At 36.6% G+C, this 19,586-nt stretch overlaps 1 protein-coding gene across 3 annotated transcripts in view; it reads right to left on the reverse strand.

Moving 5' to 3' along the window:
• Positions 1 to 19,586, reverse strand: part of ALMS1 (ALMS1 centrosome and basal body associated protein) — a 213,235-nt gene that overhangs the window by 145,288 nt on the left and 48,361 nt on the right. For 2 of the 3 annotated variants that reach the window (XR_004678529.1, XM_035001296.1), the window contains exons 5-8: positions 17,186 to 19,325; positions 16,919 to 17,068; positions 11,374 to 11,533; positions 9 to 2,529 (exon numbers count right to left, since the gene is read on the reverse strand). Coding sequence is in view for 2 of the 3 variants with exons in the window: in XM_035001296.1 (XP_034857187.1) it covers positions 9 to 2,529; positions 11,374 to 11,533; positions 16,919 to 17,068; positions 17,186 to 19,325 (4,971 nt within the window). In the remaining variant the exon portion in view is untranslated. The remainder of the gene's footprint in view (positions 1 to 8; positions 2,530 to 11,373; positions 11,534 to 16,918; positions 17,069 to 17,185; positions 19,326 to 19,586) is intronic. The other variant, XM_035001297.1, reaches the window with a different exon arrangement.

Here is a 19,586-nt window from a genome sequence, read left to right on the forward strand (position 1 = left end):
AGTAGGAACTAGAAGGTTCTGGTGGCAACTCAGTCTTCTGGTCAGTTGGTCCAGAAACAGCTGGAATTTTCAGAGCCTCCTGAGGTAACTGGCCGTCTGTCAAACCCTCTGGGTAGAAAGTAATGGGCTTCTCTCTATGTGAGTAGGAACTAGAAGGTTCTGATAGCAACCCAGTCTTCTGGTCAGCTGAAACTTTCAGAACCTCTTCAAGTAAATGACTGCCTGGCAAGGCCTGAGGGGAAAAAATAATGGGCTTCTCTCTAGGTGAGTAGGAAGTAGAGGATACTGTTGATATTCCAGTCTTCCAGTCAGCTGATCCAGATATGGCTGAAGCTTTCAGAGCCTCTTCAGTGAGATGAGTGTCTGTCAAGTCCTGTGGGTAGAAAATAATGGGTTTCTCTCTATGTGAGGAGGAAGTAGAGGGAACTACTGGTATTCCAGTCTTCTGGTCAGCTGGTTCAGAAACAGCTGTAACTTTTAGAGCGTCTTCAGGTAGATGTCTGTCTGGCAAGCCCTGTGGGTAGAAAATAAAGGGCTTTTCTGTATCTGAGTAAGAAGTAGAAGTTACTGTTGATATTTTGGTCTTCTGGTCAGTAGGTTCAGGAACAGGTGAAACTTTCTGAGCCTGTTCAGTTAGAGAACTGTCTGGCAACTCCTCTTGGTAGAAAATATTGTGCTTCTCTCTACGTGAGCAGAAATTAGAAGCTTCTGATAGTAACCCACTCTTTTTTTCAGCTGGTCCAGAAGCAACTGAAATCAGAGTCTCTTCAGATAGATGACTGTCTGGTGAGACCTGCTGACAGAAAATACTGGGCTTCTCTCCACGAGAGTAGGGCCTAGAGGGCACTATTGGTATCCCAGTATCCTGGTCAGCTGGTCCAGGAACAGCTGGAACTTTCTGAGCCTGTTCAGTTAGATGACTATCCAGCAACTCCTCTTCGTAGAAAATACTGGACTTCTCTCTATGTGAGGAGGAAGTAGAGGTTACCGTTGGTATCCCAGTCTTCTGCTCAGTGGATTCAGGAGCAGAAAATTTTAGAGCCTGTTCAGTTAGATGACTTTCTGGCAATGTCTGTTGATAGAAAATATGGGGCCTCTCTCTGTGTGAGTAAGAAGTAGAGGATACTGCAGGTATCCTACTCTTCTGATCAGCTGGTCCAGGAAGAGCTGCAACTTTCTGAGTCTGTTCAATTAAATGACTATCTGGCAAGACCTGTTGGTAAAAGATACCAGGCTTTTCTCCAAGTGAGTAGGAATGTGAAGATAATGTAGGTATCCCAGTGTTTTGATCAGCTGGTCCAGGAACAAATGAAACTTTCAGAACCTGTTTAGTTAGATGACCATCTGACAACTGCTGCTGGGAGAAAATAATGTGCTTCTCTCTTCGTGAATATGAAGTAGAAGGTACTATTGTTTTCTCAGTCCTCTGGTCAGTAGATACAGGAACAGCTGAAATCTTCAGAGTTTCTTCAGTTAGATGACTGTCTGGCAAGGCCTGTGGGTAGAAGATATTATGCTTCTCTCCACCTGAGTAGGAACTTGGAAGGACTGTAGGTATGCTAGTCTTTTGGTCAGCAGGTCCAGGAACAGCTGAAACTTTTAGAGCCTCTTCAGTTAGATGACTGTCTGGCAAGGCCTGTGGGTAGAAGATATTATGCTTCTCTCCACATGAGTAGGAACTTGGAGGGACTGTATGTATGCTAGTCTTCTGGTCAGTAGGATGAGGAACACCTGAAACTTTTAGAGCCTCTTCAGTTAGATGACTGTGTGGCAAGGCCTGAGGATGGAAAGTAACATGCGTCTCTCCATGTGAGTAGGAACTTGGAAGGACTGTAGGTATGCTAGTCTTCTGGTCAGCAGAACCAGGAACAGCTGAATATTTTAGAGTCTCTTCAGTTAGATGACTGCCTGGCAAGGCCTGTTGGTAGAAGGTATTACGCTTCTCTCCATGTGAGTAGGAGCTTGGAAGGACTATAGGTATGCTAGTCTTCTGGTCAGCAGGACCAGGAATAGCCAAAACTTTTAGAGCCTCTTCAGTTAGATGACTGTCTGGCAGGGCCTGTTGGTAGAAGATATTATGGTTCTCTCCACGGAAGTAGGAACTTGGAAAGACTGTAGGTATGCCACTCTTCTGGACAGTAGGACCAAGAACAGCTGAAACTTTTAGAGCCTCTTCAGCTAGATGACTGTCTGGCAAGGCCTGTGGGTAGAAAATACTGGGCTTCCCTCTTTGTGAGTAGAAACTAGAGGGTACTGTTGATATCCCAGTCTTCTGGTCAGCTCGCTCACCAACAGATGAAACTTTTAGAGTCTCTTCACTTATATCACTATCTACCGATGCCTGTTGGTTGTGGGTATCAGTATGTTGACCAACAGTATTCTCTTGAGGAGACCTTAAATCCAACTGAGGAAAGTCCTCAGGGAACAAGAATAAATGAGATCTGGTATCTGAATCTCCAGGAGTAGCAGTGATGCCTGGTTTCAAGCTGGATTGAGTAACTTCAGCTATGCCTCCTTTAGAAGTACCTCCTAGAAAAAGAGATTTATTAATATTAATATTATTATATATTTTTTAATTAAGAAATACTTCTTTTACGCATAAAAGAAATAAAGCAAGCTTTCCTTCCTTTGACCTTTACACTTCTAGTAAGGAATCCTAAGGGAATAGTTTGATAGTCATCAAAGGAGACAAATATTTACAAAGATATTAATTACAAAGCCATTTACAACAGCAAACTAATGCAGACATAATTTAAATATTCAACAATAGAGTAATGTTTAAAAATAGCAGCATATCCATTTGATATATTATGTGGGTCATTATTAAAATTTGGATTTTTAAAGAATTTTTAACATGATGGGAAAATGCTATCCTGTCTGGGCTTTATTTTCAGACCTAGCTATAACCTAATAAGTTAGCCTGTTACTGTGTCCTGTATGCCATTAAAAGACATGCGACTCCTCAATCAGAGACAAAATACTTTATTCCATGGCACAGCAAAGGATCTTCAACTTATTTTCATGGGTTCCCCTATCCCTCAAGTCCCACGAGGGCAATGCAATATGGCCCCGATGGATGCTATGCATGCAGTGGGTTTAAATGATTCTTCTAATAAATGCACCCTGAGAAACATATTTTTTAACTATATGAAACTATAAAGTGTCTGAAGATTACACTAAGGATTTTGAACTTAATTCTAAATGGCATGGGGAGTTGTTGATAAATTTGATCAGAACTATACTGCAGAAATATAGATTCAAGATGAGTGGGACCAGAATGCAAAAGTGTAAGTAGTACTATCTAACAGAACTTTCTGCAACAACAGAAATTTCTGTATTTGTACTGTCTAATCCAGTACTTCTAATTCTAAATGGCAGTGGGAAGTAAATGACTGCAATAGAAATGACAAGATTTGACAAGATATGCATTCATTCATTTGTTCATTCAAAAAGAAAATAAGGTGGGATGCCTGAGTGGCTCAGTCAGTTAAGCATCTGCCTTCAGATCAGGTCATGATCCCAGGGTCCTGGAATCTAGTCCCGCATTGGGCTCCTCACCCAGTGGGGAGCCTGCTTCTCCCTCTGCCTGCAGCTCTCTCTGCTTGTGCTCTCCCCCTCTCTCTGGCAAATAAATAAATTAAATTAAATTTTAAAAAAATTAATGTTTACTATGTGCTAGTCACAGTTCTAGATATAGGAAATAGGGCAATAAACAAAGTTTACACTCTAATTCTGCCTTACAAAGCTTACACTCTGATAGTAGGAAGCAGACAAAAAATAAATTGTAAAACATATGGGATGTTAGATGATGGCAAGATGGTTGATATATACAACAAGTACTATCTATACAGATCTTCCTCAACTTACAATTGGGTTACAACCCGATAAGCCCATCAAAAGATGAAAACATAGTAAGTCAAAAATACATAGAATAATCTAACATACCAAACATCACAGCTTAGCTTAGTCTAACTTAAACATGCTTAGAACATTTACACTGACCAAAAATTGGGCAAAATTCCCTAACACAAAAACTATTTTATAATAAAGTGTTGAATATCTTGTTATTGAACACTGTACTAAAAGTGAAAAACAGAATGGTTGTATGGGTAGAGAATGGCTGTAACTGTATCAGGTTTTTACCCTTATAATCATGTGGTTGACTGGGAGCTGTGGCTCACTGCTGCTGCCCAACATCACAAAAGAATATCATACCACATATGGCTAGCCTAAAAAAATAGCAAACTTCATATTTGCAGTATGGTTTCTACTGAATGCATATCATAAAGATGAAAATCCTAAGTCAAAGCATCCTAAGTGGGGAACCGTCTGCACTTTACATATAAAGAAATTAAGTTTCAAAGATGGAAGATATAAGATTGCTTCTCAATATGGAGATCTTATTAACTTGCAGATTCTGATTCAATAGGTCTAGGGTAGGATCTGAAATTTTGCATTTCTAACAAAATCACAAATAATGTCCCATACTTTTGGCCCTCAGACCACATTTTTTTTTTTAAGATTTTATTTATTTATTTATTTATTTGACAGAGAGAGACACAGTGAGAGAGGGAACACAAGCAGGGGGAGTGGGAGAGGGAGAAGCAGGCTTCCCAAAGAACAGGGAGCCCAATGCGGGGCTCAATCCCAGGACCCTGGGATCATGACCTGAGCTGAAGGCAGATGCTTAATGACTGAGCCACCCAGGTGCCCCGCTCAGACCGTATTTTGATTGATAAAGAAATGTAACTTCTGGGGCGCCTGGGTGGCTCAGTTGGTTAAGAAATGTAACTTCTCCAGAATTCTACAGTAAATGACAAAAAGAGGTACTTTAACCTTTGAATTCTAACTCCAAATTCTGAACTCTTTTCACTAAATTATTAGTGACTGCTATTCTAAACCCAATAGTGAGCTTCAAAAAAGCAACTAAATATAGAATTAAATGAGTTCAGGAGTGAATTATAAGGTAAGGAAGTACATTACCAAGTACTAACTCTTCAGGAAAACTAAAGGAGAAGGGATGAATGTAATCTGCATAGTAACCTGAAAAGAAATAGAAGTTATGGAAAGTTTTATGAGAGAAAAAGACTCAAGAAATTAATAAAGCAAAACACATTAACAGAGTGAACAACCAATGGCTCACAGAGGAAATCAAAAGAGAAATCAAAAAATACCTTGAAATAAATGAAAATGGAAATACAATATACCAAAACTTATGGGGTACAGTAACAGCAGTTCTAAGAGGGAAGTTCAGTGATAAATGCCTACCATCAAGAAATATCTCAAATAAACAACCTAACTTTACATCTTAAAGAACCAGAAAAAGAACAAACAAAGCCCAAAGCCAGTAGAAGGAAGAAAACATAAACCAGAGCAAAAATAAATGTAGTAGAGACTAAAAAGACAATAGAAAAAAAAAAAAAATCAATGAACCAAAGATCTGGTTCTTTTAAAAGATAAACAAATTGACAAATCTTTAGCTAAAATCACTACCACCCCCACCCAAAAAAACCCAGAGAGGACTCAAATAATAAAATACAAAAATGGAAAAGGAAATATGACAACTGGTATCACAGAACTATAAAAGATCATAAAAGACTTTCTAAAAATAATGTTACATCAACAAGTTTGACAACCTAGAAGAAACATATAACCTACCAAGACTGAATCATGAAGAAGTAGAAATGTGAACAGACCAATTACTAGTAAGGAGATTGAATCAGTAACCAAAAGTGTCCCAACAAATGAAACTCCAAAACCAGATGGCTTCACTGGTGAAGTCTACTGAACATTCAAATAATTAATACCAAAATATCTCAAATTCTTCCAAAAAATAAAAGGGAACACTTCTAAACTCATTTTATAAATCCAGCATACTCTGATACCAAAACCAGACAAGGAAATTACAAAAAAGTAAAATTATAAGCCAATCCCCCTAATGAACATAGATGTAAAAATCCTCAACAAAATATTAGCAGACTGAATTCAACAATACATTAAAAGAATCATATAACATGATTAAGTGGGCTTTATTCCAGGAATGCAAGGATGGCTCAATATCTGCAAATCAATCAATATGATACACCAATATTAACAAAATTAAGGATAAGAATCATGTGATCGTTCAATGGATTCAGAAAAAGCAACTAACAAAACTCAACATCCATTCATGATAAAAACTCTCAATAAAGGGGATGTCAAAGGAACATACCCCAACATTACAAAGGCCATATATAAAAGCCCATAGCTAACATCACACTCAACAGTGAAAAGCTGAAAGCTTTTCCTCTAAGATCAAGAAGAAGATAAGGGTTCCCATTCTCACCACTTTTATTCAACATAGTATTGGGAATCCTAGCCAGAGCAATTAGGCAAGAAAAAAAGGGGAAGGGGGAGGCATCCAAATAGGCAAGGAAGAAGTAAAACTGTCTCTATTTATAGATGACATGGTATTACACATGGAGACTCCTAAAGACTCCACCAAAAAACTGTTAGAACTAATAAATTCAAGTAAAGTTGCAGGATACAAAATTAACATAAAAAGATGTTATGTTTTTATACACTAATAAAGAACTATTAGAGAAGTCAAGAACACAATCCCATTTACAATTACATAAAAAAAAAAACACCTAAGAATAAATTTAACCAAAGGGGTGAAAGATCTGTACATTGCAAACTACAAGACATAGATGAAAGAAGTGGAAAAAGACTCAAATAAATGGAAAGATAATCTACACATCTGAGAAGCTCAATGAACTCAATGTAGGATAAACACAGAGATCCACACAAATACATCATAATCAAAATGTTGAAAGACTGAGTATCCTGAAAGCAGCAGGAGAAAACAAATCACATACAAGGGAATGCTAATAAGATCAATAGTTGACTTCTCATCAGAAACAATAAAGGCCAGAATACCATATGGGAAGACAAATTCAGAGTGCTAAAACAAAAAGATTATCAACCAAGCATTCTAAACTCAACAAAACTATCTTTCAAAAGGATGAAATAAAAACATTCCAGGTAAATAAAAACTAAGAGAATCTGTTGGTAGCAGAACCATCATACAAGAAATACTAAACGAATTCTACTCAGGTTGAAAGCAAGTGACACCAGACAGTAATTTGAATTTATAAAACAAAACAAACAGTGCTAGTAAAGATAATTATGTAGGTAATTACAAAAAGAGAGCATATTTGCATATTTCTTTTCCTTTCTTCTCTTAACTGATTATAAAAGCAATTTTACACAAAGCAATATGTATTAACTATATTAGTGGGGCTAAAATGTAGAAATGAAACATATTTGATAATAAACATCAAAAGGAGGCAAGTGGGAGCAAAGCTGGAGTGGAGTAAGGAAAAGACACTGGATGGTAACAAATCCACAGGAACAAATAAAGAGAATTAAAAAATAGTAAATGAGAAGATTAATATAATTAACTCTAAATACTTGCTCTCCTTATTTCTCTCAACTTCTTAAAAAATACAAAAATTATAAAAATAAGTATAATAATGTAACAACATATTCTTGTGTGTTTGTAACACATACAGGTATAATATGTATAGCAATAATAGCACACACAAAAGAGAATAGAGCTATATAGGAGTAATGTCTCTGTATCACACTGTAATTAAGTTAGTATAAATCAGGTATATATTCTAAATAAGATAAATTTTGTAAGCCCTAGAGCAACCACTAGAATATAACTGGAAAAATTAACTAGAAAATAATTAAAGAAATTAAAACGTGACACTAGAAAATATTCATTAAGTCCAATAAAAAGCAGTGAAGGAGGAACATAACAAAAAAACATGAAACATGGAAAACAAAAAGTAAACCCAGGAAATATATATCCAATCTTAATCAATAATGACATTGAACATGAACTGATTAAACAGTCACATCAAAAGGTAAAGACTGTCAGTTTGGATTTAAAAAAAAAACAACAAATCACAAGATCCAACTATAAGCTGTTTACAAGAGATACACTTTAGATTCAAAAAAACAAATAGGTTGAAAGTAAAGGGATAAAAAACATATGCCATACAAGCAGCAAGCATAAGAACTGAAGTGACTATACTGATGTAAGAGAAAATAGACCTTAAAACAAAAAACATAACTAGAATTAAAAGGAGACCATTTATAACAAAAAGGTCAATCCATCAGGAATATATAACAATTATAAACATAAATGCACTTAATAAGATATGAAGCAAATATGACAGTAAAATGATAAAACAGACAAACAATAATAGTTGAAGATTTCACCAGCTTACTTTCAAAAATAGAGAAAACTAGGCAGAAGATCAACAAGGATACAGAAGACTTGAACACTATAAACCCACTAGAACTAAGAGACACATATAGAACACACCACCTAACAATAGCAGAATGCACATTCTTCTCAAACGTAAACCATACATTCTACAGAATAAACTATACACTAGGACATAAGAGCAAGCCTCAATAAAATTTAAATGAATTAAAATCATACAAAGTAGGTGTTCTCCAACAAAAATGGAATCAAATGAGATATTAATAACAAAAGGAAAGTAAAAAATCTGTGGAAATTAAACAAGACATTCCCAAATAACCACAGGGTCAATGAAAACAAATTGCAATGGAAACTTAAAAATATTTTAGATGAATTAAAACAAAAACACAACAAACCAAAACTCTGAGCATGCCATTAAAGTAGTGCTTATAGGAAATTTATCAATGTAAACACCTATATCAAAAATAAAGTCTCGGGGTGCCTGGATACTCAGTTGGTTAAGCATCTGCCTTCAGCTCAGGTCTCAGGGTCCTGGGATCAAGCCCCACATCAGGCTCCCTGCTCAGCAGGGATTCTGCTTCTCTCTCTCCCTTTGCCCCTCCCCACAGCTCATGCTCACACACACTCTCTCTCTCTCTCAAATAAATAGATGAAAAATCCTAAAAAAAAAAAGTCTCAAATCAATAACCTATTCTTTCATCTCAAGAAAGAGTAAAAAGCACAATCTAAAACTGAAGTGTGAAAGGAAGGAAAAAATAAAGACTAAAATGGGAATAAAACAGATTTAAAAGTAGAGAAACAGAGATCAGAAAAGTAGAGAAACCAAAGTTTCTTTCCTTGAAAAGATGAACATAATTGACAAAATTTAGCTAGACTTACCAAAAAAAGAGATAGAAAACTCAAATTATTGGGGCACCTGGGTGGCTCAGTTGGTTAAGCGACTGCCTTCGGCTCAGGTTATGATCTTGGAATCCCAGGGTCGAGTCCCACGGGGGCTCCCTGCTCAGTGGGGAGTCTGCTTCTCCCTCTGACCCTCCCCCCTCTCGTGCTCTCTCGCTCAATCTTGCTCTCTCAAGTAAATAAATAAATAAATAATCTTAAAAAAAAAAAAGAAAACTCAAATTACCAAAATCAGGAATGAAAGAAGAGGTATTACTACCAATCTTCCAAAATAAAAAGGATTATATGGGAATACCACGAACAACTATATCCAACAAATTAGATAACCTAGCTGGCATGGATGAATTCCACAATGGACACAAATTATGAAAACTGATTCATGAAAAATATAAAATATAAATAGACTTATAGCAAGTAGAGAGATGAAATTAGTAATTTTAAAACTTCTACAAAGAGGCAGGCAGCTTTACAGTTGAGTTTCACCCAATAAAAACTAATACCAATCCTTTACAAATTCTTCCAAAAACTAGAAGATAATGCTTCTCATCTCAACTAGTGACATCAGCAAAACTAGAAGAGATAATGCTTCTTACCTCAACTTGTAACATTAGCATTATCTTTGTACCAAAACCCAATAATAACAAAAGTCACAACAAATCTACACACCAATACCTACTATGAATATAAACACAAAAGTCCTCAAAAAATTACTGACAAAACAAATCCAACAACATACAAGAAGGATTGTATGCCATAACCAAATGGCATATATAACTAAGACTGCAAGGTTGGTTATATGAAAATTAATAATGCACTATATTATTAGAATATAAGACAAAAACCATATGGTCATCATAAAAGAGGCAGAAAAAACATTTGACAAAATCTAACACCCTTATATGATAACATGTATAAATATGCTCTAAAAACTACAGATAAAGGGGAACTTCCTCAATCTGATAAAGATCGTCTACAAAAATCCCACAGCTAACATCATACTTAATGATAAAAGACTTCATATCTTTCTACAAAGACCAGGACAAGCCAAGGATGTCTGTTTGTTCTTGCCACTTGTATGCGACATTGCACTGAAGGTTCTAGTCGGGGCAGTTGGGGAACTGAAATACATAAAAGGCATCCATGTTGGAAAGAAAGAAGACTACATTTGAACATGACATGGTCTTGCATGTAAAAATTATAAGAAATCCACACAAAAAAAGTTAGAGATAAGAAACAAGTAGTTCAAGAAGATTGCAGCTATAAAACTAACAAAATTCAACTGTATTTCCATACACTAGCAATGAATATTCCAAAAGTGAAATTAAGAAAACAATTTCTTTTTCAACAACAAAAAAATTAAAATAGAATTAATTTAACAAAAGAGTGCAAGACTTACACACTGAAAACTACAAAATATTGTTGAAAGAAATAAAGAAAACCTAAATAATGGAAAGATGTCCCATATTTATAGACCAAAGTATTTAATATAAAATGACATTTCTCAAAGGAAAAACAACCCATGTTCACAGATCTAAATATTTAATATTTTCTGATTCCCTTCCACTGCTTTCCATCCACCACATCCATCCACTCAACAAATCCCTCAACCAAGGATCAACCTATAATTCATTTTCTGCATTTAGTAGAGAAAAAAACAGAGATTCTATTAAGGCTGACAACATTACAAAATCATCTCCAACCTCAGCTGACTTCTCAGAACTACCTGCCAATTCTTTTGCTTGTTCTTGGTCAGCTGCAACTTCTATTCACTTTAACATAATTCTGAGCCTGCACCAAGCTACCCTCCTTTACCACTACCTCCCTTAGCAGATAATCTTGCTTTCTACCTCAGAACTGATCTCTCAGTCTCCTCTCTACAAACTTATTTGGATCTACTCTTCTTCTCCTGTGCTCCATTAATTTCTTTTTTCCCTTCAAATCACAGAATGGAATACAGAAATAATAAACGGACTCTAATATCAGATTCTCCACATAATTCAGTTCTAAACATTGCCATAGAGAAGGCAATGAAAGATCAAATGATTCACTTAATAAAAGATCTGGAGATTTATAAATACACCTAATCCAAAGTTAACATTATTGCAAGAGTTCAAAAATAAAAAATTAGTTAGCCATAGCAAGGTATTTTTAACAAGCTAGTCATAAGAACACCTAATATCTCCTTTTCTACATACCTGCTATATGTTTGAGAGTCTTTTGCACAGTGTCAGGAGATACCCTCAACATCCTGAGATCTGAAGAGTGATACTCCAACTCTATGGTTGGCTCATGAGGAATAAATGGAGGCAATACGGATGAAAAAGTCTGATTAATGTCCATATTAGAACAACCTACCTATAAAAAGAGATAAAAAATTAAGAAAATAGGATTAATTTTAGGCTTCACCTGATAAAAAAAAACAAACCTCATTTTTATGAAAATGAGTACTAAGCAGTTATACCAGTTCCTTAAGCTCATATTCTCAACCCTCCTAAATTCATATACAAGTTATATCTTGTTTGGTCAATTCTAAGAAGGCTCTACAAATTATTCTTAGGGTCTGGAAGTCTGCCTATATAGAATATTACAGATAGGAAGCCTAGAAGTTTGTTCCACATAATAGTATGATCACTGAAGAATTTGAACTTTGGTATTACTCTTGACAAGCTCAAGGATTTTTTTTTTTTTAAAGGACAGGTTATGGGCGCCTGGGTGGCTCAGTTGGTTAAGCGACTGCCTTCGGCTCAGGTCATGATCCTGGAGTCCCGGGATCGAGTCCCGCATCAGGCTCCCTGCTTGGCAGGGGGTCTGCTTCTCCCTCTGACCCTCCCCCCTCCCTCTCATGCTCGCTCTATCTCATTCTCTCTCTCAAATAAATAAATAAAATCTTTAAAAAAATAAAAAATAAAAAAAAATAAAGGAGAGGTTATGTTGTAAAAAGGAAAGAGGAAAGAAGGAAAGACAGAACAGGAATATTTTCAAGAAATCCACAAATATTTAGAAAAAAAATTAAAGCATCAAAGAACTGGATCTATGATCAATTACCAAAAAATATAAGTCCTCAAATTTCTTTAAACAAAAGTAGTGGGAAATACAAACTGACAGTGAAGTAAAGATTAAATGCTGAAAAAGAAGTTCTCAAAGTTCCATCAGATCCCAGCAACTCCTTACTAGAAAAGAAATTAGAAACCGATATTGGTGATGTCAGTACATAAACATATATAACTTTTCACCAAATTCACATCATACTCTCACATAAAAACAATATACCATTTTTAGGTTTATTTTCCTAAAAATATTATTCCCTCTTTTGGATGCCCTCTCAGGAGAGTCTAAAAATGTACATAAGGATAAATTTTGTTCGATCCTCTTTTATCAATGTTTTTTCATTGTGTAGTAATGAACAATCTTAGGAAGCTGGCAGGGTGTAAAAATAAATATTCTACTTCTACTGCTCTGGTCTAGGTTTCTCTACACCAGTGGTTCTCAGTTGTGGGAGATTTTGCCCCCACCCATCTCTCCCTGACCAAGAAACATCTGGCAATGTCTGGAGACATTTTTCACTGTCATAACTTTGGGCATGGGAGGGCGTGTGTGTGTGTGTGTGTGGCCACTGCCATCTAGGGAGTAGAAGCCAGGGATGTTGCTCAGCATCCTAGAATGCACAGAAAAGCCCCCCACAACAAAGAATTATCATACCCAAAAAGACAGTAGTACAGAGAAACCCTGCTCTAAACAAAGCACAAAGTTCTAAGTTTTCAATTATCCCACTCCTAAAGGAGACCTTTTTGAAGTACAGCTCATTAACATGTATCATATATGATACTTTGTGTGTGTGTCCCCAGGCACATATGTGTATTTAATAGTTTTTCTCTAGAGCTTTCAAATGTAGGAAGAAAAAAAATTTCTATTCCAATCTCAGCTTCAATACAATTTCATTAATATTACTCGGTCATAAAAAGGAATGAAAGCTGGCCATTTGCAACAACACGAACAGATCTAGAAGGTATAATGCTATGTGAAATAAGACAGAGAAAGACAAATACCATGTGATTTCACTTATGTGGAATTTAAGAAACAAAACAAATGAACAAAGAAAAAAAGAGACAAATAAAAAAAACCAGACTCTTAACTATAAAGAACAAACGGTTACGGGGGGAGGGGAGGAGATGGGTGAAATAGGTGAAGAGGATTAAGAGTACACTTATCACGATGAGCACTGAGTAATGTATAGAACTGTTAATGTACAGAATATTGTACACCTGAAACTAATATAACACTATGTTAACTATACTGGAATTAAAATTTAGTAAATAAAATTTCATTATCATCAAAGCTTCAAAACATACAGACATTAGAGTAGGTAATGCAAAAGAAAATGGCATTTTCTTTTGGGTGGCTCAGCCTGTTAAGTGTCTGCCTTCGGCTCAGGTCACGATCTCAGGGTCTTGGGATTGAACCCTGCATTGGGCTCCCTACCAGGGAGCCTGCTTCTGCCTCACCCTCTTCCCCTCCCTCCTGCTCATGCTCTCTCTCTCTTGTTCTCTCTCTCAAATAAATAAAATCTTAAGGGAAAAAAAAGAAGATGTAGAATGAAAAAGATGAGAAGAATTTATTTAAGAGATCAGCAGATCTTCACTACTAATTGAAAACGGGAGAAATCAGGAAGAAAAAAACAAAACTGGTTTATCTCCCAGTCTTTAATCAATAATAAAGGAAGAATCAAAGATGACGAAGAAACCAAGACATGTTAACTTCTCTGTAAGAACTAAGAAAATCTACAAGTCAATCTGATTTCATAAAAACGTTTGAGTTCTTTTGATATAGGCAAGTTGCATTGGAGGTGATGGGAATGTTCACAAGAAAATTTCATGCAAGACAGCATTCAGGTCTACCTCAGTAGAAATATTAGGATCTAAAAATGGAGGTAATAACCATCACACACAGAAAAGCATTTAAACCTTGAGAGGAAATTAGGTACTTGGTGGAAGAGGTAGAACCAAGAAAACAAAAAGAACTCTAAAAAAGTAAACTTTAAATAATATTTAGTTACATGGCCAAGATAAGGAATACTAAAACAGTATTTTATCACAGAAGCTAAAAGTATATAATATGCTGCTACCAGGAACAAGGAGAAAGAAAGACAGGAGGAATAATGATAGACAGGAGAAAACCACTGGTGAGGGTCTAGTAATCCGGTTTCAGTGAAGTGAAGGGAACTAACAGCCAGGCAGTGCTACATACCTGACCCCATTCAATATAACAGTGCATGAGGCTGATTGTTACTATTCCTATTTCTTTATGTAGATGAGTAGAATGATCCTCCAAAGTCATCTGCCCAAGGCATGAGGCTAACAAATAACTGAACAAGGTTCTGACTCCAAATTTCCACTCTTTTCACAGCCCCAAGCTACATCATATACAAGTGGATGCCTAAACAATCATTTAAAGAAATGATGGTTAGGTATCAAAGTTAGGCAAACAAGTATGAATGACTCTTCTGAGACACAGATGAGAATAAGAAAGGAACCAAGGAGCAGGCAAGCCCTCTGAGAGCAAGCTGAGCCCTGCAGGAAGATTACTACCATATCTGGCTCCTTATTTCCGTAATACTGGCATTATAACTCCCAGACCATAGAATGGAGCTAAGAGTGAAAGAGAATACAGGGAACATCCTCCCTAAACTAAAAAAATATACTTAAGCCTACAGCTGGGGGCAAATAAAATCTGGAATAGTGGTCAGAATTAATCTTAGCATATCACTATTAACTGAATACATATCTACACTTCTTTTAAAATTGTGAGTTTTTTTAAAGATTTTATTTATTTGAGAAAGAGCGTGAGAGAGAGACAGATCACAACCAGTGGGGAGGGGTAGAGGGAAAAGCAGACTCCCCACTGAGCAGGGAGTCTGATGGGGGACTCAATCCCAGGACCCTGGGATCATGGCCTGAGCCAAAGGCAGACGCTTAACCGACTGAGCCACCCAGGCGCCCATATCTACATTTCTTTAAATATGTTTATAAAAAGTGTATAAAAAAAAGTTGATGTGAGTTACATTAAGTAGTACTATAAAAAAAATTAGAAACTCTAAGTTTAAAATTGATCATATTTGTTTCTCATTCTTACTGAAATTCACTTTGACCAATCCCCTTCAAAACCTTCACTCTTATCAAAATAATGCAAAATCTTGGTTTTGGTTTCACTGAAGAATAGTTAAATGGGAAGGCAGTGTATGGTATAGTGGTTAAATACACAGATAAGGTTAGTTTCAGGGCACCTGGGTGGCTCAGTCAGTTAAGCGTCTGCCTTTGGCTTAGGTCATGATCCCAGGGTCCTAGGATCAAGCCCCATGTAGGGTTCCCAGCTCAGTAGGGACCTTGTTTCTCCCTCTCCCCACTGCTCGTGCTCTCTCTCGCCATCTCTCACAAATAAATTTTAAAAATCTTGGAAAGGGGCACCTGGGTGGCTCAGTCGTTAAGCATCTGCCTTTGGCTCAGGTCATGATCCCAGGGTCCTGGGATGGAGCCCCACATCGGGCTCCCTGCTCGGCGGGAAGCCTGCTTCTCCCTCTCCCACTCCCCCTGCTTGTGTTCCCTCTCTCACTGTGTCTCTCTCTGTCAAATAAATAAATAAAATCTTAAAAAAAAAAAAATCTTGAAAAAAAAAAAAAGATAAGGTTAGTTTCAAATACTAGCTCCCCTACCTGTTCAATAATAATGAGCAAGTTCCTTAACCCTCTAAATATCAATTATAAAATGAGGATGATAATAACCCCCAGTAATCTTACTTGGTAGGACTGACCAAAGGACTAAATGAATTGATGTATATAAATAAATCTCTTAGCGTAGTATTTGAGCAGTGTAAGCTATCATTTTCATCCCCATTAAGAGACTGAAAATTAGAATTAAATAATGTCTACTTTATTATTTTATTTATTTGACAGAGAAGGAGTGAGAAAGCACAGCAGGGGGAGCGAGAAAGGGAGAAGCAGGCTCCCAGATAAGCAGGAAGCCCGATGTGGGGCTTGATCCCAGGACCCTGGGATCATGACCTGAGCTAAAGGCAGATGCTTAACTGACTAAGCCACCCAGGTGCCCAAACAATGTCTACTTTAGAATGTTGAAGAAAATAAAATTAACCTCACAGTTCTCTGTATTTTAATTTTTAATATATTCAATAATTATAAATGAAAAGTTTATCTCAATATCTTTGTTCATTTTCTCTAATCAAAAGGTCTAAAAATGATTGCAACCCAAACTAGCAGCTTTCCAATGACATACTAATCTTATACGTGGAAAAACAGGAAAAGGAGAGTAACATTAAGTACACAACATCTTTGTATAGCTATATTTAATGACTAATAAGATATAAGGATATATTATAAAGAAGCTGACAGTATCAGACAGAAGAATGGGCAATGGGACCAAAGGAACATTAAAAACCAACAGAGGCAAGGATCCAGGCAAATGAAGTCTTGTATAAAAGAAAGGTTGACACAAAACTTTTCCAAGACACCACAAAACTCACTAACTCTTATGGTCTATGAAACACAAACATTTATTTTATGCCAACCTCTAACAAATTAATGGAGCATATTCTTGGATATCAGATGAAGACAAGATTGTAAGTCACATGTCGGTATTAGAGGATATAAAAGGGCCCTTTACTTTCACCCCCATTTTTCAACTAAAATATTCTTTCCCTACCCCACAAGAAATGTCAAACAGAATAACTTACAGGCTCCTCAAAATCGCTCTCTTCCTTAGATGGCAGTTCTAAGGCAGACTGCCAGGGCAGGGAGCTGTCACAAACCTCTAGATCATCAAGCACATTTTTAAAACCTGCTAGCGCAATGCACTCAGCAGTCAAGTCACCTTGCTCATGTACCTGTTCATAAAATTTAAAAAAAAAGAAAGTAAAATTAAAACAAGTAACAATACCATTTCCTGAAATAATACTGGAAAACACCATGTTTCCCCCAACTATCATTTTATTGTGTCTCACCTCTCTTTGTAGATCAGCAACTCTTGTACTGCACCCAATAGCATTTTCATCTAGGTTACAGCATTCAGTATCATCATCCAGAGTAGAGGTGTCAGATTCAGCCTTCCCCTGCAGGCCCTCTACAAAATAGGAGTCATTTTGCATAATTGTATTTATAGTAAAACAGGATTTGGCTCCCATAGGCCGAGGAATTTTACCTTGGCCTACATCAGCTTTCAGCAATGACTCTTGGCTGACTGCAATTAATGATGCATTACTGGTCATTGGTAAAGCACCTTGTGACTTAGCATCACATGTCACCAAGTTTGCTGAAAAGCTGCTTCCTACAGTTGCAGATGGACCTTCAATGATGTTACTAGAGTTTACATTCTTAACCAAAATATAGTTTGAGGAATCTGCAACTTCTTCAAATCTTCTTAAATCTTGTAAAACCATAGAATCTGAAGTCGATACTTTCATTGGATAAAAAATGTTTGAAGATCCTACCTTTTCTGCAAGGTCAAGATCAGGAACAGACTTTACCTTCCCAATGGGAAGAAATGGTTCACTGTTTAGATCGCACTGAAATAAAGCTGACTGTGCTTTGCCAAGACCAACAGCCTGGCTGTGAGATTTTTCACTTAAAGCAGCAGATGACTTATGCTCTGGAATAAGAGGAAGTGGCTTAATGACCATTTCCTGAGGAGTACTGGGGAGTGATTTTAAATCAAGATGCCAATCCAGGGAGCTTTCATCGTTACCTTTTTTATGCAACAATGGTTTTGAAGCCACTAATTCAAACACCCCAGGAGTAGACTGATAACGTGGATGACTAAACTCATCAAAGAAAGAGTTTTCATCATTATAATTTAATAGGGAAAGATGTGAATTTTTGGGTTCACTTTCTTGGCTGTCATTTGTTAAAGACTTACTGCTGTCAGTTTGGATTTCATTTCCTGTGCTCTCTTTCTTGGAAGGCTCAATAGAGGCAATAACTACCTCAAAGGCTACATTTTCAGAGGCATCAACACTTTTTCCACCAAAAGCAGAAGTTGCCCTTTGGTTTCTTTCCTCTTGTAAATACAGTTGTTCTGATGTCTCACTCAAGTTAGACTTAATAGTCTGAAGAGGACCACCAGAAACCTCCATCTTAGAGGTACCATACTGCCTAGAGTGTATATGTATTTCTGAAACTTTTACAGAATTATCAGGAACTACAACATTCTCAATAAACTGTGTATCTGAAGATCTGGGATGCATCTCTGAAAATACTAAAGTACTTCTATTCTCCTTTAGTTCAAAACCTTGAGATAATTCTTTCCCCAGACCTTCTTCATTTCTTTCATACCCCTCCAAAGAATCCATCATTCCTTTCACCCCATTCTCGGCTGGAGCCCTTAAATAAACACTCTCAAAATAATGACTGTGAGCTGTCAAGGGAATGCCCTTTCCTCTTCTTTCCAACAGACAATGCAACAAAGAATGTGACATTTTGTTATTAAAATGAGGAGCAACTTCATGTGGAAAACAAACACAGTCCTTACTGATCACATATGTTTCTGGATGGTGTGAAGCTTCCTGTTTGCTCCACGGCGTACGTGAAAAAGGGGCACGAAAATTGTCACTTCCCTTAGGAATTTTATTTTTTTCAATTATGTCAGATGAATCTGAATAAGAATCATGATACCCATTGGTTAAATAATTTTCTGACTGCTGTAAAGCTTTCTGTTTCCAATACTGCACATGAGAACAAGAAGCGTCAAAACTGTCACTTCCTTCAGGAGTCACGTAGTCATCACTTGTGTAAGATGAGGTTGAAACAGAAACTTGACCTTTATCAGCTAAACTGGTTTCTGGCTCCTGAACTTCTTGTGTCTTCCATGCCATATAGGAACAAAGAGCATCATAACTATCGAAGTCTTTGGGGGTTTTCAGTTCATCAACTGTATCAGACGAAATAGTATCTTCTTTAGTCCCTTGTTCAAAAGGTAAAAAAGAGCGCTGACACTCAGCTGTACTAGCTATAAGCAAGTGCGGAGATACACTAATGCAACTGTTAACTAAGTCTGAAGCTACTTCTGAGGCTGCCTGGAATAAAGCTTCACTAACTTCCGACGGTCGAGAAAACCATTCAGTATCTTCAGACTTACCAGGAATTCCCCTGAAAACATACAGTTAAAAACAAATAAATAACACATTAAAAACATTTTTTTAAATACTAACATGAAAAATACAAAACTGTTATGTCACTGAAATTAAGATTATTTGGAAAGCGTGTTGAAAAAACAAAGTTCTAATTTCAAATTCCCTTAAAGTAGTTAGTGACTGAACAAGGCAAATTTTTTGTAAACAGAATATGAACTCCCATCCTATGACCCTGGTATTGTCTCAGCCTTCTCCTAAAACAATATTATCAAAAAAT

This window comes from Mirounga leonina, unplaced genomic scaffold, assembly GCF_011800145.1.
Source record: "Mirounga leonina isolate KUSES-001 unplaced genomic scaffold, KU_Mleo_1.0 Mir_125, whole genome shotgun sequence".
Taxonomy (NCBI): Eukaryota; Metazoa; Chordata; class Mammalia; order Carnivora; family Phocidae; genus Mirounga; species Mirounga leonina.